The sequence below is a fragment of the Carcharodon carcharias genome, chromosome X (assembly GCF_017639515.1).
Source record: "Carcharodon carcharias isolate sCarCar2 chromosome X, sCarCar2.pri, whole genome shotgun sequence".
Classification (NCBI taxonomy): domain Eukaryota; kingdom Metazoa; phylum Chordata; class Chondrichthyes; order Lamniformes; family Lamnidae; genus Carcharodon; species Carcharodon carcharias.
The window spans coordinates 25,801,238-25,825,896 of record NC_054507.1 but is presented as its reverse complement, the minus strand read 5'-3'; the positions used below and the strand labels follow the sequence as shown (position 1 = coordinate 25,825,896).

At 42.9% G+C, this 24,659-nt stretch overlaps 1 protein-coding gene across 1 annotated transcript in view; it reads left to right on the top strand.

Annotated features, from left to right (window-relative positions):
- nemp1 (nuclear envelope integral membrane protein 1) overlaps window positions 1-20,795 on the top strand; it is a 40,707-nt gene extending 19,912 nt beyond the window's left edge. The window contains exons 5-9 of the mRNA XM_041180552.1: window positions 515-608; window positions 1,209-1,323; window positions 6,580-6,805; window positions 7,944-8,117; window positions 19,492-20,795. Coding sequence (XP_041036486.1) covers window positions 515-608; window positions 1,209-1,323; window positions 6,580-6,805; window positions 7,944-8,117; window positions 19,492-19,627 — 745 coding nt within the window. The 3' untranslated portion in view covers window positions 19,628-20,795. The remainder of the gene's footprint in view (window positions 1-514; window positions 609-1,208; window positions 1,324-6,579; window positions 6,806-7,943; window positions 8,118-19,491) is intronic.
- The last annotated feature ends 3,864 nt before the right edge of the window (window positions 20,796-24,659 follow it).

Below are 24,659 nucleotides of genomic sequence, written 5' to 3'. Positions count from 1 at the left end.
TGAATTCTTAATAGAATTGGACCAGTTCTCTTAGTCATGACTTATCCAACCCAGTGAGTTCTCAATCTCAGTCAGGCTTTTAGGAAATAAGTAAGTTGCTTCCTCACATGAATTGGAGAGTGGGGGGAATCTATTGGATCAGCCTCTGCTGCCTTTTCATGCCATTTAGTGAGTGGTTCAGGAATTCCATTAGCAGAGGCCTGGTATCAGTCAGCTGGTCACGCTCTGAATTGGAATGTTATGCTGAAGGTTGGGGCAGAGAAAGGAGGAAAGGATTGATGCACCAAGAAAGAAAAATCTTTTTTTATATTAAGAGGGTAGATAGTTTTGAATTTGCTTACTGTAATAAGAGCTTAGCTAGAGGCCTGTCATAATTTGTGGCTCTTTGCTGAGCTTTTCTGTTCTGTAGAAGATGCTAGCATGGTGCCTGGGGAGATAGTGTTCTCAAGCTAGTGCTGCTTTTTTTAAATGCAGATCAAACTATGAAACGTACTTGATTTATTCTTCCTTTCAGGAGTCAGCTTTTCTTCTATACAACAGGAATGAGTTTTGGAGTTTTAGCATCACTCATCATTCTCATCTTTGTCCTTGCTCGTTTACTACCCAAGGTAGGTCAGTAAGCATCTTTTCCTAGTGTGAAAAATTTACTCATTTCTGTCTATCTGCCTTATTTTGTGAACAGGACCTTGTACAGTAATAGTTTTCTTGCACTTAATGATGTATGTCTGTGATGAATATTTTTCTACTCTTTTTGTAACTGCTGCCAGCATCATGTTCCTAGATGTCATGTGGGGTCAGCACAAGGTGAAGTACCTTGTGAAATGTTCCAATCTCCAAAGAGGAACCAATTCTGTATCAGTATGGATTTTGTCCTCATAAAAGCAACCCTTGTGTTTAAAGTGAGAGAGATTGCAATTAAGAACTTAACACCTACTGGAAGCTGAGTAAAGACTGTCCGAACTAGACTGTTTTAGCTGAGACAGGTGCATCTGAATGGGATGGATTTGAACACCAGTTAAGAGGCTGTTGCAAAGGCTACTTTGGAAAAGAGCAAAATTCACACTTCAGAAGTTGGACAGAAAGTGAGAGTTTTCTTTCTGCATCTGAATGGTGCTATGATTGTTCCATGATCCAGAATGGATGTCCCTCATCTTCAGTTAACACCAAAAAAAATTAATTTGTTAATTTTTCCCCCTTTTTTAATATAGAAAAGTTCTCTCTATTTGCTGGTGGCAGGAGGTTGGTCTGTCTCTCTGTATCTCATCCAAGTGACACTGAGGAATTTACAGTTTCTTCTAAGAGAGTATTGGCAGTATGTTATAGGTGAGTTATTTATTATTTTTAATGTTACATGTAGGATTTGTTTGAAAAATGAAGCCCGGCTGGCCGATACCAACATGTGATAGTTTCTACTTGCACTCTGTCAATAGGACTTTGCAACTGTTGACTTTATACTATTGGACTAATGGAATGAAGATAGTCATACTCATGATGTAGCTAATAATGGAGAGTCCACAACCAAAAATAGACAGTCTGTCCTGAGCACTGAAACTATTTTCTCACATCATCTGCAGATCAGATATAAATCTGTGCCTCCTGTGACACTGGATAACAAAACTAAGGCTTTTACTGCCATTTTGCCATCTTTGGAGCAATCAACTTCTCTCCCACATGTTTTCTCCTTTCCAGAAAAAGAAATTGTGTGGCATAAGCAAACAGTAAATGGCCCCTATCAGATTTTGAGCTATATTTCCAGAGGAGAGGTCGGGGTTTAATCGATTCATGCTCTGCTTCCACCTGCCCCAAGAGACCAGCTCTGAAACTCTAAAGCTCCAGCAATTTTAAAGATGCCCTTTGTGGGAAAAGAGTCAAGAAGTCATGGCTCACTGAGCTGGGAGGATGTACAAGCTGCTTCTGCCTCCTTTGTGTGGGTTACTAGAGATGGCACTTTGTAAATGCCACATGATGCTTTTATTGTCAATAAAGCAACCATGGTAATGTACACAGAATAGGAATAACTGGCCAAATTATGTGCATGTGTGGTAGTTTAACTTTATTCAGTTGATTACAGTTAATATCTAGATTTGAAGCTTCACCAATCATTATTTTTCAGTTGTGGAGAATAATTACATGCACAGTTTACTTGGTTCTAGGTTTAGTTATCTAACAGCACCACTTAATCTTGTATGTTTTTGTTTAGATGTTACAAAATAGATTGAGTTGCATGATAGAACACTCCTGTCATTATAAAACAGCACATCAACCCATCAACTGTGAGCAATGCTACAGGCGATCTAGTATCAATAGAATTTTAAACCTCCAGGTTGAAATTATTTTAAAGGTTGCCGTGTGTGTATTTTTGGCCAGGGAGCGTGCATGCATCAGCGTCAGTGACATGGGAGGACAGGGGTGTAAAGAGCAGCAAGAAAGTGCAGATTTCAGAAGTCAAAAAACATGTTGATTGTCTCCTTAGTCACACATCACACTCCAGGTGCTATGCAACCAACTCTGACATCTATCAGTGCTTTCGTCACTAGCGGCTACAATGTGTTTGAGAGGCCTGGGTGATTTTGACTCTTATCTTTCATCCCTCGCTGCTGTTATCATGCCCAAAGAAACCCATCTCTTTTTAAAAAGCGATGAATTTCAGAGTGACCAATGGAAATGACTTGAAGGACAAGATTTCAAGTTTTAAGACTTTTACTGCAGCAAACAAACTAAAATCAACTTAGACTAAACATTACTTAACAGGCAACTAATACAACAAACTAAAGAAAAGGTACTTCCCCATTAGCTAACTAACACAACCAAAATATACTTTGATACATTTTTACTTTATGCCATGCTTTCAGCAGATATGTAGCCTTAAAGATTAAGTACCAATCTCCTCCTGGCTTTTCAGCAGGTTCCCTACTCTCTGCCATGCCAGGTTGAGTCTTCCAGTGTCCTTTGAAAATTGTTCCACTCAGTCTTGAGCACCCCTGAACTGGCTTCGGTAACACCTTGTTCTTCAACTCTCCACGAGAGAACCAGTTTTCACCAGCATCCTGCTTGGTTGCTAACACAAGAACTTGAGAAATAGGAGCAGGAATAGACCATATCGCTCTTTGAGCCTGCTCTGCCATTCAATACAATCATGGCTGATCTTGGACTTCAACTCCATGTTCCTGCTCTCTCCCCATTTCCCTTAGTTCCCTGAGAGTCCAAAAGATTGTCTGTCCCAGCCTTAAATGCATTCAATGATGGAGCATCCACAAGCCTTTGGTGTGGAGAATTCCAAAGATTCACCACCCTTTGAGTGAAGCAATTTCTCCTCATCTCAGTCCTAAATGATCGGCCCCTTATCCTGAGACTTTGCCCCCATGTTTTTGTTTCCACTGGTCGGGGAATCTATCTCTTATAACATGCACACTATCTAGCCCCCTCAGAATTTTGTAAGTTTCAATGAGATCGCCTCTTATTCTTCTAAACTCCAGAGAATATAAGCCCAACTTACTCAGCCCTTCATCATAGGGACCAATTTAGCGAATCTTTGCTGTACCACCTCCAATGCAAGTATATCCTTTCTTAAATGTGGGAACCAAAACTGCACACTGTATTCCAAGTATAGTCTCACCAAAATCCTGTACAATTTTAGCAAGGCTTTATTTCTGTACTCCAGCCCCCTTGCATTAAAGGCCAACATGCCATTTGCTTTCCTAATTGCTTGCTGCACCCACATGTTGACTGTGTTTCTCGTACAAGCACACCCAAGTCTTTTTCAACATCATTATTTACAAGCTTCTCAGCTTTTTAAAAAAAAAATTCTGCTTTTTTTTATTCTTACGACCAAAGTAAATAACTTCACACTCACCTACATTATACTCCATCTGCCATCTTTGTTGCCCACTCACCTAACCTGTCTATATCTCTTTGCAGCCTTTGTGTCCTCCACACAGCTTACCTGGCTTGGTATCAGCAGCAAACTTGGTAGAAGAGACAGAGAAATGTATCTAATTCATTAAGAGAGATTGTAAATAGCTGAGGCCCCAGCACTGATCCTTGTAGCACTCCACTATTCACTGCCTGCCACTTGGAAGAAGCTCTATTTATGCCCATTCTCTGCTTTCTAACCATTAACCAAACCTCTATCCATGCTAATATAATACCCCAACTCCATGAGCCCTCATCTGGCCTATTAAGCTTTTGTGTGGCACCTTATTAAATGCCTTTTGGAAATCCAGGTATACTACATCTACTGGTTCCCCTCTATCCACCCTACTAACATCCTCAAAATTATAATAAATTTGTCAAGCAGGATTTCCTGACTTGTTCAAATCACACCATGCTTTTTTAAGTGCATTGTTAAGACTCCCTTAACAATAGGTTCCAGTATTTTCCCAACAATTGATAATAGGCTAACTGGCCTGTAGTTCCCTGTTGTGTGTCTCCCTTCTTTCTTGAAAAGTGGTGTAACATTTGCCAATTTCCAATCTGATGGGGCCATTTCCAACTCTAAGGAATTTTGGAAGATCATAGCTAGCATATCCACTATCTCTGCAGCTACCTCTTTTATAACCCTAGGATGTAGGCCATCAGATCCCTGGGATTTGTCAAATTTTAGTCCCTTAAGTTTCGCAAATACTTATTGATATTAATTTCCTCACTTTTTAGCCCCTAGGTTACTGTCTGTTTCTTGTATGAAACTTGTCTCGTCTATGGTGAAGACCAACATAAATTATTTGTTCAATGCCTCTGCTATTTCTTTGTTCCCCATGATTTCTTCTGTCTCTGCTTCTAAGAGACCAACATTTACTTTAGCTACTCTCTTCCTTTTCCTATACTTAAAGCTCTTACAGTCTGTTTTTATATTTCCGGCTAGTGTACTCTCATTCTGTCTTTTCCCTTTTTATCAACTTTTGGGTGGACCTTTGCTGGTTTTAAAAACATTCCCAATCCTCAGCACTGCTACTGTTTGTTGCAAAATTTTAAGCCGTCTTTTTTAATCCAGGTAACTCCCTGAGTGGGTCACGAATCATTAATTCTTGCTGACTTTTTTATTTTTCAATGGAATATATTTATGTTGAACATTTTGAATTGTTTCTTTAAATGGTTCCCATTGTTTATTTATCTCAATTCGTTTTAGTTTGTTTACCCAATTAACAGCTAGTTCTCTCCTCATACCTATGGACTTTGCTTTATTTAAGATTCCTGTTTGTGATTGAAGTATGTTGCTTTCATACTTGACATGGAATTCAATGGTATTATGATCACTATTTCCCAATGTGTCTTTTACAATGACATTACTAATTAACCCTTCTTCATTACACAATGCAAGATCTAAAGTAGCCTTATCCCTAATCAGTTCCACAACATATTACTCCAAGAAACTGTTATAAAAACATTCTACAAACTCACCTTTATAGACTACTCTTGCCAGTTTGATTGCCCCAGTCTATATGAAGATAAAGTCCCCACAATTGTTTTTGTTACAAGCTCCAGTAATTTCTTGTTTAATGCTCTGTCCAGTTAGGGGGCCTATAAACTACTCCCACCAGTGTTTTCTGACTCTTGTTCCTAATTTCCACCCATAACTGAGACCAAATTCTTTCTCACTAATGTCCTTAAGTTATCCTTTACTATCAGGATGACCCCCTCCTCCTTTCCCATTCTGTCTATCTTTCCGAAATATTGTATACCCTGGATTATTTATTTTCCAACCTTGATCACATTGTAACCGTGTCCCTGTAATGGCGCTTAGATTTAATCATTTACCTCTATTTGTGCCACTAGTTCATCTATCTTATTGCAGATGCCTTGTGCATTCAGAAAAAGAACCTTTGTTTTTTTACTTCTATTCCCTGTAATGACTATGTTTGTTAAACTCTCCCTTGCTGTCCCACTCGTCTTTTACCCACATTGCTACACTATTCTGATGCCTCGACCTTTCTCTTTGGATTTCTAAATTTCCTTTCATCTCCCCCCCCCCCCCCCCCCCCACCAAATTAGTTTAATGTCCTGTCAACAGTCCTAGTTATACGATTAGCCAGGTCATTAGTCCTAGCCCACTAACATGAAAAGCAGTCTTTTCCTCTACTCTCCACACCAGCAACTGTTTGTTTCTGTCTGTGTCTCTCTCCATGTCTCTCTGTCCAAAAAACAGCTGTCCCTCTTGTGTAGAGGTGTGAAACTTGTCACTTGATTTTTTTCAATAGGTTTCAGCTGGACCTCTTTCCCTATGACAACTAGATCACATGGGCCTGTCTCTGGGCAGAGGTTTAGCATGAGCTCACCATCCCCTCCTATCCAAGACACACTGTTCTACCTTACGTTGAAAGAGACATTTTAAAATGCAGCCGTCTGGTAAAACCCCACATTTGTATCGGAGTGAGGAAGCACCTGACCCATCTATGTGATGCCTTTATTCTTCTGCCCAACCCCCATTGCCAAACAGTGGGGCTGAGTCTGCCTTTTGGTAGCCCTTGGTCTATGGCATACTGCAGCTGAGAAATTGTGTAGACTGATCTGTGGATTATCTAAGAAAAACAGACATTGTGTCCTTTTATGAAGGTTTCTCCTCCTGTGCTGTTGATGTTTCAGGCTATGTGACAATATCTGCCTTTGTCAGTTTTGCTGTTTGCTACAAGTACGGTCCACTGGAGGAGGATAGAAGTGTTAATCTTCTAAACTGGGCCCTGCAACTCTTGGGACTATTACTAATGTACTTTGGGATTCAAGTACGACAAGTTGCCCTGGCACTCATCGTTGTAGCTTTTTGCATCAAGAACCTAGAGCTTCCATTTAGGTGGACGTACGCTGCATACAAGTAAGTGTTTTGTGTAGGAACTCTTCCCAGAGATTGAAATAATTAAATGTTCTAAATGGGCAAAACTAGATTTGTTGCTCCTGTGTCTGAAACGAGTAAATCAGGTTGGCATTACTTTGCTATAGAACAGACTGGGGAAAAATAAAAACAGATTATTGTAGTGAATATCTTTACACAGGCTATGGAAAAGGACTGAGTAACCCCAGTGTTAAAATGTAGAGCTACTAACTAGGAGAATGGTGTTTGAATTCCAGTCTCAATTTGCATTTATACTTGGTCAACAATGTGTTTATGCCGTGCCTTTTAATGTAGGAAAATGCCCTAAGGCGCTTCAGATCAGAGGTGTAAGCACAAAATGACTGCCAAGTCCATGAAAATGATGTGAGATTGGGTGACTAAAAGCTTGGTTAAAGAGGTGGGTTTTAAGGATGGTTTTGGAGATGGAGGGGTTTAGAGAGGGACATTCCAAGGGGACAATTTGTGTGGGACAATACCAGCATCGAGCAGCTTCCAAGAATTATCCTATGTTGCTTTAACTACGCACCTGAGTGACTATAATTGGAAATGTTATGCTTTTTTTAAAAAAGAAAAGTAGAAAGTATGAAACTAAGGCCTTAAGTTACACCTTGCATGTTCAGAGTTCTTTCATGGGCATATACATCCCCACCATGCATTAATGTATTACTATGCAACTATGTTGCCTTGCTTTCGTTGCTGACCACATTGGTATTATACCAGTAGTATTATGAAAGCAGAATAATATGGGGATACCACCTAGGAGCGGATTGTAGACTAGTGGAGGCCTGGTAACAGTTTAATTATCTGTCCTTGAGATTGTCTAGTGACTCCTAAGTGAATAGGAAACCTAGTGGTTGGGAGGCGGGGGGGGAGGGAATTAAATTCCCATAAGGACCCAGGTCAATTGATCTTCCTGTTTAAGTTCAAATATGTTTCCTACATATGTAATAAACTTGTATTCCTGAAATAAGGGGATTTGGTGGTATGTATTAAAGAGGGGAAGAGAAGAGTTTAGAAAGTGTGCTGATTGTTGCTGTAAGCTAAGCCCTAGCATTGGACAGAAGAAAAATCCTCAACTTCTGAATAAAAATAGTGACCTTTCATAATTTTTCAAACTTAGGCAAGTGTTCAGAATAAGAGACAAGCCAAAGCCCCAAAAGCTTCTAACTGAGGAGGAATATCAGAGGCAAGGAGAAGTAGAAACACACAAAGCCTTAGTGGAGCTGCAACAGTATTGCAGCAGCCCTGAATTCAATGCATGGAAAATGGTGTCTAGACTTTCAACGCCAAAGAGGTAATGCTTGTTTAATATTTAAACCCTCCTATTGTCTTTCTCTGTCCCTTGAGAAAATAGGCAAACAGCCTGTTTCTGGGCCTTTGTCAGTACCGCTCTTGAGCTGGTAGTCAGGCGATGTGTAAGAGCAGCCTGGATAACTGGTTTTCCCATTCCACCTTCATTTTAGGAAGCATCCAGGCCTTGGTTGATTGCCTGCCCTTGATCATACAACTGAGATCAGTAATTGGGTTTATACAGAAATTGCAGATAGTAAATGGACGTGTGTTCTCTGTGGCTTAGATTGGAGCACATTTAAGCTGTGCAACAGCGTTGTATCCAGCTCCTAATTAAAACCCAGACAAGCCTAAAAGATGGAATAGAAAAGTGTGATCTGACCCATCACGTTTGTTGCTTTTACAGACCATGAATGAGTTTGCAATGAATTTCCCCCAACTTTATCCACATTCATCAGAAGAATGAGTATCGCTGGTAAAATGTCCAAGAAGTTAACTCTTAAAGCATTCCAATTATTGCTAAAAGCCATTGCTTGACTTTGGCAGCATACACTTGGTGTAACACTGCTTCATGTTGGAGAGGTGCTACATTTTCACGCCTTTCTCTCTCAGTTTCACAGCATAGGTTGTGAAGTGTGAAAACTGAATTGAGAATATCCGGGAAGCCAGGTTTTTCAGAAAAAAAAAATCACACTTCATCCCCTAGGTGTAGTAATTTCCAGAATGAAGGACCACAAAATCTGCCTGGGGTATTTATAATGTGCAACACATATATTTAAATGCCATGTATAAGCATATGGTGGCTGAGATGTGTCAGTTATTTTCTTCAATTTCTCCTCGCATCAACAGCCCGGTAATCTGTTCCCAGGCAGCTACGAATGCAGCTTTTGAAATTGTCCTTTAGGAGGTGGGTGAGAGTAGCCTTTGATGACACTTTTTTTCTCCTCTTTTCTCTCCCCCTCAAATAGAGAAAGTCTCTTGCTTCTGTGCAGTTGAGGGAGGAGCTCAGTTTATGGGGTGGAGTCACTGGCACTAGCTCTCATTCTGTCACTCTGGTGTTGCATGATGAAGCACTGATTTTTTTTCATCTTAAGAATTCACCAAAATATTTTTGTAGTAAATTAAATGAGGTATTGGTGCTTGGAAATGGAGTATTGTTTTCACTTGAGATGCCTAATTTCAGCACCCTGGATGTCCATCTCGGGTAAGGATGGATTGATGCTCCAACGATCATATTATTCCTCCCCCTACCCAACCCTGGTCCAATTGTCCTAGTGTGAATCTTGCTTCTCCCTACACCAACTATCTTGGATCTTTCTGTGCAAAGTTATCAGTTTGTACCAAGTTATCATAGTTTTGTACAATGTACTTGAACACATGAAGTACTTAGTGGAGTGCTCAAACTCCAAGCTAAAATACGAGCTGCTCTACTACATACCCCAGTTCTCCAATTGGAAAATTGCTAATGCATTTTTTTATTTGTTCATGGGATGTGCATGTTGCTGGCTAGGTCAGCATTTATTGCCCATCTCTAATGGCCATTGAGAAGGTGGTGGTGAGCTGCCTTCTTGAACCACCCACAGTGCTGTTAGGGAGTTCCAGATTTTTGACCCAGCAACAGTGAATGAACGGCGATTATTGATCCAAGTCATGATGGTGTGTGGCTTGGAGGGCAACTTCCAGATGACGATGTTCCCATGCATCTCCTGTCCTTGTCCTTCTGGAGGCCGCAGGTTTGGAAGGTGCTGTCTAAGGAGTCTTGCTGAGTTGCTGCAGTGCATCTTGTAGATGGTACACACTGCTGTCACTGTGTATCGGTGGTGGAGGGAGTGAATGTTTGTGGATGTGGTGCCACTCAAGTGGGCTGCCTTGTCCTGGATGGTGTCGAGCTTCTTGAGTATTGTTGGTGGCTGCACTAATCCAGGCAAGTGGAGAGTATTTCATCACACTCCTGACTTGTGCCTTGTCGATGGTGAACAGGCTTTGGGGAATCAGGAGTTGAGTTACTCTCTGCAGAATTCCCAACCTCTGACCTCGTGTAGCCACAGTATTTATATGGCTGGTCCAGTTCAGTTTCTGGTCAATGGTAACCCTCAGGATGTTGATGGTGGGGGATTCAGCAATGGTAGTGCCATTGAATGACGAGGGGAGATAGTTAGATTCTCTCTTGTTGGAGAGGCCATTGCCCGGCACTTTGTGGCATGAATGTTACTTGCTACTTATCAGCCCAAGCCTGAATATTTTCCATATCTTGCTGCATATGGACACTGCTTCAGTATTTGTGGAATCGTGAATGGTGCTGAACATTGTGGAATTGTCAGTGAGCACCCCCATTTCTGACCTTATGATGGAGAGAAGATCATTGATGAAACGGTTGAAGATGGTTAGGCCTAGGACACTACCCTGAGGAACTCCTGCAGCAATGTCCCAGGACTGAGATGATTGACCTCCAACAACCACAACCATCTTCCTTTGTGCTAGGCATGACTCCAACCAATGGAGAGTTTTCCCCCGATTCCTATTGACTTAGTGGGGCTCCTTGATGCCACACTAGGTCAAATGCTGCCTTGATGTCAAGGGCACTCGCACTCTCCTCACCTCTGGAGATCAGCTCTTTTGTCCATTATTTGGACCAAGACTGTAATGAGGTCAGGAGCTGAGTGACCCTGGTGGAACCCAAACCAAGTGTCAGTGAGCCGGTTATTTCTGAGTAAGTGCCTCTTGATAGCATTGTTGATGGTCGAGAGTAGACCAATGGGGCAGGAATTGGCCGGGTTGGATTTGTCCTGCTTTTTGTATACAGGACATACCTGACAATTTTCACATTGCCGGGTAGATGCCAGTGTTGTAGCTGTACTAGAACAGCTTGGCTAGGGGCACGGCTATTTCTGGAATGCAAGTCTCCAGTACTGTTGCTGGAATGTTGTCAGGGCCAATAGTCTTTGCAGTATCCAGTGCCTTCAGCTGTTTCTTGATATCACGTGGAGTGAATCAAATTGGCTAAAGACTGGTATCTGTGATGCTGGGAACCTCAGGAGGAGGCCAAGATGGATCGTCTACTTGATACTTCTGGCTGAAGATGGTTGCACATGCTTCAACTTTGTCTTTTGCACTAGACTGTATGTGGTAGGACTGCAGGGCTTAGCTCTGATCCATTGGTTGTGGGAACGCTTAGCTCTGTGTATCACTTGCTGCTTATGCTGTTTGGCATGTAATTAGTCCTGTTCTATAGCTTCACCAGGTTGACACCTCAGTTTTAGGTATGCCGGGTGCTGCTCCTGGCATGCTCCCCTGCACTCTTCATTGAACCAGGGTTGATCCCCTGGCTTGATGGTAATGGTATAGTGGGGGATATGCCGGGCCATGAGGTTACAAATTGTGTTCGAGTACAATTCTCCTGCTGCTGATGACCCACAGCGCCTCATGGTTGCTAGATCTGTTCAAAATCTATCCCGTTTAGCATGGCGGTAGGTGTAAAACCACCCCCCCCCCCACCCCAACCAAACGATCCAGGGTATCCTCAAAGTGAAAATGGTAATGTTTCCATTAGTAGGAGAGACTAGGACCCGAGGGCACAGCCTCAGAGTAAAGGGAAGACCTTTTAGAACAGAGATGAGGAGAAACTTCTTTAGCCAGAGAGTGGTGAATCTATGGAATTCATTGCCACAGAAGGCTGTGGAGGCCAGGTCATTGAGTGTATTTAAGACTGAGATAGATAGGTTCTTGATTGGTAAGGGGATCAAAGGTTACAGGGAGAAGGCGGGAGAATGGGGTTGAGAAACTTATCAGCCATGATTGAATGGCGGAGCAGACTTGATGGGCCGATTGGCCTAATTTCTGCTCCTATGTCTTATGATCTTTGTCTCCACAAGGACTGTGCGGTGGTCACTCCTACCAATACTGTCATGGACAGGTAGATTTGGCAAGGGTAATGTCAAGTAGGTTTTTTCCCCCTTGTTGGTTCTCTTGCCACCTGCCGCAGACCCAGTCTAGCAGCTTTGTCCTTAGAGCTCAGTCAGTAGTGGTGCTACCAAGCCACTCTTGGTAATAGATGTTGAAGTCCCCCACCCAGAGTACATTCTGTGCCCTTGCCACCCTCAGTGCTTCCCCCAAGTGGCATTCAACATGGAGGAGCACTGATTCATTAGCTGTGGGTGGGAGCTACGTAGTAATTGGCAGGAGGTTTCCAGGAGATTATGCCATGTTTTACCTGATGCCTTGAGACTTCATGGAGTCTAGAGTTGATGTTGAGAACTTCCAAAGCAACTCCCCCTTGACTGTATACCACTGTGCCACCACCTCTGCTGGGTATGTCCTGTCCCACTGATAGGAGATGGTGATGGTGGTGCCTGGGGCATACTCACTGAATTATACCTTACAATGTCAGGCTGTAGCTTGACTAGTCTGTGGGACAGATCTCCCAGTTTTGGCACGAGTCCCCCAGATGTTAGTAAGGAGTACTTTGCAGGGTCGATACAGCTGGGTTGCCATTGTTGTTTCCAGTGCTTAGGATGAAGCCAGGTGGTCCATCTGGTTTTGTTTCTTTTAGACTTTGTAGCGGTTTGATACAACAGAGTGGCTTGCTGGACCATTTCAGAGGGCAGTTAAGAGTCAACCACGTTGCTGTGTGTCTGGATTCACACGTAGGTCAGACCAGGTAAGGACAGCATGTTATGACCGATGCAGTTGGTAAAGCAGAGTTTTTTAAATCCCAGAGGGAAACTTTAAACAACTGTTATAACGAATAATTTCAAGTGTTATTTCTGAGATGTGACTCTAAACTCAGGAATCAGACCGCTAGTTCTTGAAGTTTTACATTAAACTAAATGAAACATTTTATTAATTTACACAGGTTAAAATATATACACATGGATACAAATTACTACGATCATAACTTTTAACAAATTCCCAAACTAATCTCCATTAAGGCAACAGCACCCATAGTCTTAACCAAAGCACCAGGCAAAGCGTTTTCACCTTACGGATTCAAAATGAGGTTCTTTTCACTGTGGAGCTAGTTGGAGGCTTGCAGTTGCCTTTTGACCGTACGTTGCCTCTGCCTGCACACCCGAAAACTACTGAAGTTATACCTACCACCACTGAATTTAAATTCTCATTGTTTCACCAGTCTCTTTGAACTTTACCTTTTAACAGTGAAACCCCTTTAGCTAGTTCCAGGGAGCAGAGTTGGAGGGCGGAGTTCTAGGGAGGTGAGTATAAAAACCTTACCTCAGGGATTTGCGGCCTAGTTCCAGGGAGCAGAGTCGGAGGGCGGAGTTCCAGAGAGGTGAGTATAAAACCTTACCTCAGGGATTCGCGGCCTAGTTCCAGGGAGCAGAGTCGGAGGGTGGAGTTCCAGAGAGGTGAGTATAAAAACCTTACCTCAGGGATTCGCGGCCTAGTTCCAGGGAGCAGAGTCAGAGGGTGGAGTTCCAGAGAGGTGAGTATAAAACCTTACCTCGAGGATTCGCGGCCTAGTTCCAGGGAGCAGAGTCGGAGGGCGGAGTTCCAGAGAGGTGAGTATAAAACCTTACCTCGGGGATTCGCGGCCTAGTTCCAGGGAGCAGAGTCGGAGCGTGGAGTTCCAGAGAGGTGAGTATAAAAACCTTACCTCAGGGATTTGTGGCCTAGTTCCAGGGAGCAGAGTCGGAGGGTGGAGTTCCAGAGAGGTGAGTATAAAAACCTTACCTCAGGGATTCGCGGCCTAGTTCCAGGGAGCAGAGTCGGAGGGCGGAGTTCCAGAGAGGTGAGTATAAAACCTTACCTCAGGGATTCGTGGCCTAGTTCCAGGGAGCAGAGTCGGAGCGTGGAGTTTCAGAGAGGTGAGTATAAAAACCTTACCTCAGGGATTCGCGGCCTAGTTCCAGGGAGCAGAGTGGGAGGGTGGAGTTCCAGAGAGGTGAGTATAAAACCTTACCTCGGGGATTCGCGGACCTCGGCTCTTAAAAAAAAATTAAAAGTAGCATCATGGTAAATCTGTGACCTGATTGGCTGGTAGAGAATCTACACTGAATTTGAAACTAAAACATTGCTAAACTAATTAAACCAAATAAATTAATCACTTAATAAGTAAAGGGTATCTAGACCAGAATCAGTGGATTATTGTTCTTAGAATTTAGCATTTATACTATAAATCTAGCCCTAGGGAACGTATAGTTAATAAGGAATCAATAAGCAGTTATTAGATTTAAATTAATTTATTAAATAGTTCTAGAAATGGTAGTTGCTGGGATGAAGTGCTTCACCTGTGGGATGTGGGAAATCTGTGACGCTTCAAGTGTCCCGGACAACTACATCTGCAGGAAGTGTACCCAATTGCAGCTCCTCACAGACCGCATGGATCGGTTGGAGTAGCAGTTGGATGCACTTAGGAGCATTCAGGTGGCGGAAAGCGTCATTGACAGGAGTTTTGGAGATGTGGTCACACCCAAGGTACAGACAGATAGATGGGTGACTGCTAGGAGGGGCAGGCAGTCAGTGTAGAAATCCCCTGTGGCTGTCCCCCTCTCTAACAGGTATACCATTTTGGATACTGTTGGGGGGATGGCCTATCAGGGGAAAACAACAACAGTAGCCAGAGCAGCGGCACCACGGCTGGCTATGTTGTTCAGCAGGGAGGGTTATAGCACAGAAGAGCAATTGTCATAGGGGACTCTATAGTCAGGGGCTCAGATAGGCACTTCTGTGGTCGTGAAAGAGACACCAGGATGGTATGTTGCCTCCCTGGTGCCAGGGTCCAGGATGTCTCCGATCGGGTATGGGACATTCTGAAGGGGGAGGGAGAACAGCCAGAGGTCATGGTACACATTGGTACTAATGACATAGGCAGGAGGACGAGGACCTGCAACAGGAGTTCAGGGAGTTAGGCAGAAAGTTAAAAAACAGGACCTCTAGGGTTGTAATCTCAGGATTACTCCCTGTGCCACGTGCCAGTGAGGCTAGAAATAAGAAGATAGTGCAGCTGAACACGTGGCTGAACAGATGGTGTAGGAGGGAGGGTTTCCAACATCTGGATCAGTGGGATATCTTCCAGGGCAGGTGGGACCTGTACAAGAAGGACGAGTTGCATCTAAACTGGAGGGGCATCGATATCCTGGCTGCGAGGTTTGCTAGTGTCACTCGGGAGGGTTTAAACTAGTATGGCAGGGAGGTGGGAACCAGAGCAATAGATCAGCAGGTGAAATAAATGACTGGGAACCAGTGAATATGGCCAGTAGGACTAAGAGGAAGGGCAGGTAGGGAGAAATTACTGAACACAGTGGGACTGGGTGTCTGAAATGCATTTGTTTCAATGAGAGAAGTATAACAGGCAAGGCAGATGAGCTTAGAGCTTGGATTAGTACTTGGGACTATGATGTTATTGCTATTACAGAGACTTGGTTGAAGGATGGACAGGATTGGCAGATAAATGTTCCAGGATTTAGATGTTTCAGGCAGGATAGAGAGGGATGTAGAAGAGATGGGGAGTTGCACTGCTGGTTAAGGGGAATATCACAGCTGTACGACAGGAGGACACCTCAGTGGGCTCATGCAGCGAGGCAATATGGGTAGAGCTTCAGAATAGGAAGGGTGCAGTCACAATGTTGGGGGTTTACTATAGGCCTCCCAATTGCCGGTGGGAGATTGAGGAACGGTTATGTAGGCAGATTTTGGAAAGATGTAAAAGCAATAGGGTTGTTGTGGTGGGTGATTTTAACTTTCCCTATATTGACTGGGAATCACTTAGTGCTAGGGGTTTGGATGGTGCAGAATTTGTAAGGTGCATCCAGGAGGGCTTCCTGAGACAATATGTAGATAGTCCAACTAGGGAAGGGGCAATACTGGACCTGGTATTAGGGAATGAACCCGGCCAGGTGGTCAAAGTTTCAGTAGGGGAGCATTTCGGGAAAAGTGACCATAATTCAGGAATTTTCAAGGTACTGGTGGATAAGGATAACAGGAATCCTCGGGTTAAGGTGCTTAATTGGGGGAAGGCTAATTATAACAATATTAGGCAGGAACTGAGGAATCTAGACTGGAGATGGATGTTTGAGGGCAAATCAACAACTGACATGTGGGGGGCTTTCAAACATCAGTTGATAAGAATTCAGGACCGGCATGTTCCTGCTAGGATGAAGGATAAGTATGGCAAGTTTCAGGAACCTTGGATAATGAAGGATATTGTGAGATTAGTCAAAAAGAAAAGGGAAGCATTCGTAAGGGCTAGAAGGCTGGGAACAGATGAAGCCCGTGGAGAATACAAAGAAAGTAGGAAGAAACTTAAGCAAGGAGTCAGGAGGGCTAAAAGGGGTCATGAAAAGTCACTGGCGACCAGGATTAAGGAAAATCCCAAGGCCTTTTATACATATGTAAAAAGCAAGAGGGTAGACAGGGAAAGGTTGGGCCCACTCAGGGACAAAGGTGGGAATCTGTGTGTGGAGCCAGAAGAAATGGGAGAGATACTAAATGAATACTTCTCATCAGTATTCACCAAAGAGGACTTAGCGGTTGATTTGTCTAGGGAAGAGTGTGTAGATAGCCTGGATCATGTTGAGATCAAAAAAGAGGTGTTAGGCGTCTTGAAGAATATTAAGGTGGATAAGTCCCCAGGGCCAGATGGGATCTACCCCAGAGTACTGAGGGAGGCAAGGGAGGAGATTGCTGGGGACTTGACAGAAATCTTTGTATCCGCACTGGCTACGGGTGAGCTCCCAGAGGACTGGAGAATGGCCAATGGTGTTCCATTGTTTAAGAAGGGTAGCAGGAATAATCCAGGAAATTACAGGCCGGTGAGCCTTACGTCAGTGGTAGGGAAATTATTGGAGAAGATTCTTCGTGACAGGATTTACTACCATTTGGAAGCAAATGGGCGTATTAGTGAGAGGCAGCATGGTTTTGTGAAGGGGAGGTCGTGTCTCACTAACTTGATCAAGCTTTTCAAGGAAGTGACAAAGAGGATCGACGATGGAAGGGCAGTGGATGTTATATACATGGATTTCAGTAAGGTCCCTCATGGCAGACTGGTACAGAAGGTAAAGTCGCACGGGATCAGGTGAGCTGGCAAGATGGATACAGAATTGGCTTGGTCATAGAAGACAGAGGGTAGCAGTGGAAGGGTGCTTTTCTGAATGGAGAGCTGTAACTAGTGGAGTTCTGCAGGGATCAGTGCTGGGACCTTTGCTGTTTGTAGTATACATAAATGATTTGGAGGAAAATGTAACTGGGCTAATTAGTAAGTTTGCAGACGACACTAAGGTTGAAAGAATTGCAGAAAGTGAAGAGGATTGTCAAAGGATACAACGGGATATAGATCGGTTGGAGACTTGGGCAGAGAAATGGCAGATGGAGTTTAATCCGGACAAATGTGAGGTAATGCATTTGGGAAGGTCGAATACAAGCAGGAATTATACAGTAAATGGCAGAACCCTTAAGTGCATCGACGGGCAGAGGGATCTGGGTGTACAGGTCCACAGGTCACTGAAAGTGACAACGCAGGTGGATAAGGTAGTCAGGAAGGCATATGGCATGCTTGCCTTCATTGGCAGGGTTATTGAGTATAAAAGCTGGGAAGTCATGCTGCAGCTGTATAGAACCTTGGTTAGGCCACACTTGGAATATTGCGTGCAATTTTGGTCACCACATTACCAGAAGGATATGGAGGTGTTGGAGAGGGTGCAGAGGAGGTTTACCAGGATGCTGCCTGGTCTGGAGGTTATTACCAATGAGGAGAGGTTGGAGAAACTCGGATTGTTCTTGGTAGAGCGACGGAGATTGAGGGACGACTTGGTAGAAATTTACAAAATTATGAGTGGCATGGACAGAGTAGATAGTCAGAAGCTTTTTCCCAGGGTGGAAGAGTCAATTACTAGGGGACATAGATTTAAGGTGAGAGGAGAAAACTATAGAGATGTGCGGGGCAAGTTTTTTACGCAGAGGGTAGTGAGTGTCTGGAATTCGCTGCCAGAGGAGGTGGTGGAAGCAGCTACGATAGTGGTGTTTAAGAGGCAGCTTGACAAATACATGAATAGGATGGGAATAGAGGGATATGGACCCCGGAAGTGCAAAATGTTTCAGTTGACGGGCAATATGATTGGCGCAGGCTTGGAGGGCCGAAGGCCTGTTCCTGTGCTGTACTTTTCTTTGTATAGTACCAATTTTATTAGTAATATAAACATATGGCTTAGTAGCTGTTAGAAAGGCGTCAGGTTTTCACCCCACTTCTTGAATGCTTTATTCAAAAAATGCAAATGTATGCTATCTCTCTGTTTACAAATCAAGCTAGTACATCAAAACACCCAGACCAGCTGGCTTTAATCCAATTAAGACATACCTGCAAACTAAGCCTCTATTTTAAAAGAAAAATATTTTCCAAAATATTATATACATTAATAGCTTCATGACACAGCATTAGTGAACCAGATGGATTTTTCTGATAATCTGCAATGGTTTTGTGGTCACCATTACTGAGACTAGCTTTTAATTCCAGATCTTAGTCATTGAATTTAAATTCTACCAGCTGCTGTGGTGGGAATTGAACCTGAGTCCCCAGAGCATTAGCCTGGGCCTCTGGATTACTAGTCCAGTGACATTACCACTACACCACTGCGTTCCCTCCCCTGCGTGTAAAACAACATGTGACCATTCCTGATGGGAATGAGATTCTTCATTAATATCTCAGTAGTTTGGTCCCTGAGGCTAGGCACTGAAACGGGAAAATTACAACTTTGAGGCCTGTCATCTTTTTTTTTGTATAAAAGTTAAATTCATTATTTCAAAGTACCTTGAAGGTTTCCCTGATGGCTCAGTTGGCAAGTGCATTGCTGAGTGCGGAACTGAGTCAAACAGGCAGGAAGCTCCTAGGTTTGATCCCCAGTCTGGTGTGTTAGTTGATCTCGGGTGGCATGATGGTAAGAGTGCTCCAGTTAGCTTCAGGACCCGGGCTTTGGAGAGGAAATGCCAGCCAGAGTTTCTGCTTCTAACTGCTCTCCAGTGACATCTATTGAAAACTCTGTAGCTTTGGACATAAAATAAGAGGAAGTGATTGCCCCTCTGTTGAGCTTTCTGTTGACGCACCATCTTGGCACACAAAAGAAGAATGGTCAGTTGGATATCAGAGGCCTGTTGATGCTTAAGGATCCATACCCCAGGCGTAGAGGAGAGAAAAGAGGAGAAAATTGACTGAAGTTGTTTACATAACTCACGGAAACAGTGATTCTAGGGAGTAATTGATGCTTTTTCCAAAAATGTCAATTTGTATTTTTAATAACCGCATGAAGTATTGTATTTTGAAATGTTTGGAAAGTGTTTCTTGTAAGAAAAGAATGTAGTTTTTGACTTTTTTCAATAGCTGTTGGGTTTGGGGTATGTTATGACTGTGGGATCTATGTCTCATCCTGCAGATTTGCTGACTTTGTTGAAGGGGAGAATCACCTCAATCCCAATGAAATTTCTGTTCACGAGCAAGAATATGGACTAGGTGGATTGTTTTTAGAGGATGAGATCTATGACACTGGCTTTTATGATGACGAATCTTGAGACTGAGCCTCGGAAATCAAATGTTCCTCAATCTGAGTGAGGTTCGTGTATTGGAGATCAAGCCTCTTTCCACACAGGAGGAAGCTGTTTATGCTGCTTTTTGCTTGACTTATCATTTTGATATTTCAAATTACCAAAAAGACAAAAATTGCAAAAGTACACTCAGCAATTTATTCAATTAAATGTGATCTGCATCCAAACTGGACTGGATTAGAAGTGCTGGGACTGATGCTGTATGTGGAGGGCAGCCAGGATCAAGTTTGCCGGAAAAAAAAAGGTTTGGCGTAGTGTCCCTGAACTTGGTCTCTTCTCAGGTGTTTGTATTTTTAATTACTTTACTGATCAGTCCTTGATTTTTAAGAATTGGTCTGTTACTGGTGCACTGCTTGGAATTCAAGGAAACCAAAAAACAATTACACTCCTCTGGAAACAATAGCTGCTTGTGATCTGTGGGGTTGGGGAAAGAAAGCCATGGGTAACAGTTCTGACTTCTTTTAACTGAAAGGGGGAAACATCTTTCTAAAGCCTAATTGAACTTTCAAAAAATTTCCGTTTACTTTTTAAAATTTTTACTTTGTGTCAACTAAATTTAGCTTTCATAAAATAAATTTTCTTTGAAACTCTAGTACCACCACTGTTTTTCTGTTTATCACTGTTACCAGTGGGAGGGTTGGATACAGAGTGCATAAGGTTCAACAAGTTAAATAACTTTAGATATACACTGAAGGCATATTTCGGGCAGCTCAATTGTGTTGTTGCCATTTTATTTTTTTTTTTCATGAACTATTTGCTACCTTTTTAATGCTCTGGTCGCCATTGTGAACTCTGTACAAAATGTGTCCCCTCGGTTGAAAATATAAAGATTAACTGTAGAGCAGTGTGTTCAACCAGGTTATATCTACTGTGATGCCACAAAGTTCACAAGACTTTGGTGTTTGCAATTTGTACCTATGCAAAGAATATCTTTCATCATCAGAACTCCTTTTTCAAAAAATGGAGCAGTACAGAATAAGGAATTGTGATTAACACTGTCTTTGGGAGCAATTTTTATCTTGAAAGTTTCAATCATATTGTTGGCAGTCCTGTCCTGGAAATGTTCCTGAGTCTGATGGTGCAAGAGGGCTGAGTTTAATCAAAAAAAAATTTTGGTGAATAATCTCTACCTGTATAACCCTATCTTCCATTCTTAATATAGCTGCAAAACAAGATGGGTAACTTTTTAAAATTATTCTTTCATGGGATGTGAACATCATTGGCTAGGCTAGCATTTATTGTCCATCCCTAATTGTACTTATGGTAGTGGTGAGCTGCCTTCTTGAACCTTTGCAGTCTATCTGGTTCAGGTGCACCCACAGTACCGCTGGGAAGGGAGTTCCAGGATTTTGATCCCATAACATTGAAGGAATAATGATATAGTTCCAAGTCAGAACGGTGTATGGCTTGGAGGGGAAATTTTAGATGATAGTGTTCCCATGCATCTGCTGCTCGTGTCCTTCTAGGTAGGTAGAGGTCATGGGTTTGGAGGGTGCTGTTAAAGTAGCCTTGGTGAGCTGCTGCAGTGCATCGTGTATATAGTACACACTGCTGCCACTGTGCATCACTGGTGGAGGGAGTTAATGTTTAAGTTGGGATGAGATGCCAATCAAGTAGGTTGCTTTGTTCTGGATGGTATCGAGCTTCTTGTGTTGTTGGAGCTGCACTTATCCAGGCAAGTGGAGAGTATTCCATCACACTCCTCACATGTGCCTTGTAGATGGTGAACAGGCTTTGGGGAGTCAGGGGGTGAGTTACTTGCTCAGAATTCCCAGCTTCTGACCTGCTCTTGTAGCCACAGGTATTTATATGACTAGTCCAGTTCAGATTCTGGTCAATGGTAACCCCCAAGAGGTTAATAACAAGGGAATCCAGCGATGGTAATGCCATTTAATGTCATGGGGCCATGGTTAGATTCTCTCTTGTTGGAGATGGTCATTGCCTGGCATTTGTGTGGCATGAATGTTACTTGCCACTTATCAGCCCAAGCCTGGATGTTGTCTAGGTCTTGCTGCATATTGGCACAGACTACTTCAGTATCGGGAGTTGTGAATGGTACTGAACATTGTGCAATTAACAGCAAACATTCCTATTTCTAACCATTATGATGGAAGGTCATTGATGAAGTAGCTGAAGATGGTTGGGCCTAGGACACTACCCTGAGGAACTCCTGCAGTGATGTCCTGGAACTGAAATGATTGACCTCGAACAACAACAGCCATCTTCCTTTGTGCTAGGTATGACTCTTTTTCCACTGGTTCCCATTGACATCAATTTTACCAGGGCACCTGGATGCCACACTCGGTCAAATGTTGCCTTGATGTTGAGGGCAGTCACTCTCACCTCCCCCCAGCTTTTTATCCATGTTTGGACCAAGACTGTAATGAGATCAGAAGCCGAGGCTCTGGCAGAACCCAAGCTGAGCATCAGTGAGCAAGTTATTGCTGTGTAAGTGCCTCTTGATAGCACTGTCAACGACACCTTCCATCACTTTGCTGATGATCGAGATGAGGCTGATGGGGCCGGATTGGATTTGTCCTACTTTTTGTGGACAGGACATACATGAGCAATTTTCCACATTGTCAGATAGATGCCAGTGTTGCAGCTGCACTGGAACAGCTTGGCTAGGGACACAGCTAATTGTGGAACACATTTTCAGTACTATTGCTGGAATGTTGTCAGGACCCATAGCCTTTACAGTATTCAGTGCCTTTAGCTGTTTCCTGATATCACGTGGAGTGAATCAAATTGGCTGAAGATTGGCATCTGTGATGCTGGGGACTGCAGGGAGAGGCTGAGATGGATCATCCACTTGGCACTTCTGGCTGAACTTGGCTGCAAATGCTTCAGCCTTATCTTTTGCACTGATTTGCTGGGCTCCCCCATCAATGAGGATGGGGATATTTTATGGAGTTTCCTCCTCCAGTTGATAGTTTAATTGTCTATCCCCATTCATGACTGAATGTGGCAGGACTGCAGAGCTTAGATCTGATCCATTGGTTGTGGGATCGCTTAGCTCTATTGCATGCTGCTTATGCTGTTTGACCTGATGCCTTGAGACTTCATGGGGTCCAAAGTCGGTGTTGAGGACTCCCAGGGCAGCTCCCTCCTGACTGTATACACTGTCACTACCTCTGGTGGGTCCTTCCTATCGGTGGAACAGGACATACCCAGAGATGGTGATGTCTGGGACAATTGGCTGTAAGGTAGGATTTTGTAAGGATGACTGTCAGGTTAGGACAGTTCTCCAAGTTTTGCTACAAGCCCCTAGATGTTAACAAGGAGGCCATTGCAGAGTCAACAGAGTTGGTGTGCTGTAGTCATTTCCGGTGCCTAAATCGATGCCAGGTGGTCCATCCAGTTTTTTGTCCCTTTTTTTTGACATTTCTGTAGCAATTTGGAACAACTGACTGGCTTGCTAGGCCATTTAAGAGTCAGCCGTAGGTCTGGAGTCACATATAGGCCAGACCAGGTATCATTGGGAACAGCACTGACCAACAGTTATCAGCTCCTGCTGAACAATTGGAAGAATGTAGAAACAAGTGAAAGCGAAAATAAAATGAACTATCATCCTTCATGGTGACACTTGCTCTTTAATTCTGTGATTCAGAACAAGGTTACTTTTCCCAAATAGTTGGCATATTTTTCCTTACTCTCTGTGGAATTGTTCACGATTATTAGTGAGTTATTTTCTTCTCCTGCTCTACACTTTGGTTTCAATATTCCAGATGTTTGAGCAAAAATCTGAGGGAAAATTGTTAGGGGAAACTTTGTTCCTTAAATTATGTTACTAGATGACATTCTGTTGTCTCATGTTCCATTGTGAAGCACAATCTTGCTTTAAAGTAGAAGCAAACACTGCTACTTGCAAGCCAGAATTTTCATAATTTTAGGAATGACCAGAATTAACCATGTAACATTTAAAATATTAAAAATCTCTCATTGAGTTGTGATGCTATGAATGATATCTAGATCTTGAGACTGAGTACATTGAGTTGCACTGTTAACCTCGAGGTAACTGAATGATGTGGAAATGTGTTACAGTGTCATGGTTTACATTGAGAAATAATTATTAAATATCCTGCCTGTGTTGTGGGAGTGAAATGTGACTGAAGTGGGGTCACCTTTTAATGAGACAGTGTTAAAGAGTGTGGACTCCCACCCTCAGCTACAGTTTGCTGGAACAAGTTTCATTCCATTCTTGCCTCTGCTGCCTGCAATTAGTTAAAGAAAGAGGTACTTTTCAGTTTTGCCCATCAGTGTAACAGCGGTGCTGCAGATTATGTGTGTTCTATAACAATATTCATGTGGGTTGACTAACGAAAATCATCAGCCAGCATGGTAAAGCACTGGCATGTATTTGGGGCATTTACTGATGCAGCTGTTCTCTAGCGGAGGGATCAATGGAACTGCTGTGTGTTGGATGCTGAGATCTGGCACTGCCATTGGTGTGTTCGTTGTGGTAGCTTGAATGACATTAAAATTCAGGTGTAAAAGTCATGGGCAATATCCATCTGGTTATTGTATGACCAGCATTAGCCAATAATGGCTTACCCTAACCGCTTTGAATATTTTTGCATTTAATGTTGAACACTGATTCCAGTTTTGGGAAAATGTACTGGGATATTTTAATGTTTTGAAATGTAATAAACCATTACAGAAAATATCACTGGTCCATTTATATCTTTGTGTTTGAGGGGAGGGTATCATGGTGGGAAGAGAAGGTGGTTGCTACTGTTCTCTGGTGGAGGAGGGAATTTTTCCCCTTTTTAAAAGGCATTTTTGTACATAACACTTGAGCACAAATTGTCTGCTAAAAAGCAAACAGACAGGTGACCTGCTGTCTGTTCTGGTGGTGGGGAAACACTTGACCTGTTGTACTCTATCTTCCTCCAGTGACCCAATTGACATTGAGAATTCTGGTAGACTATTGGCACTCTTGTTGCACAAAACATTGGTCTGCATCAGGTCTGGTGATGGTTATAAACTGAAACATCAA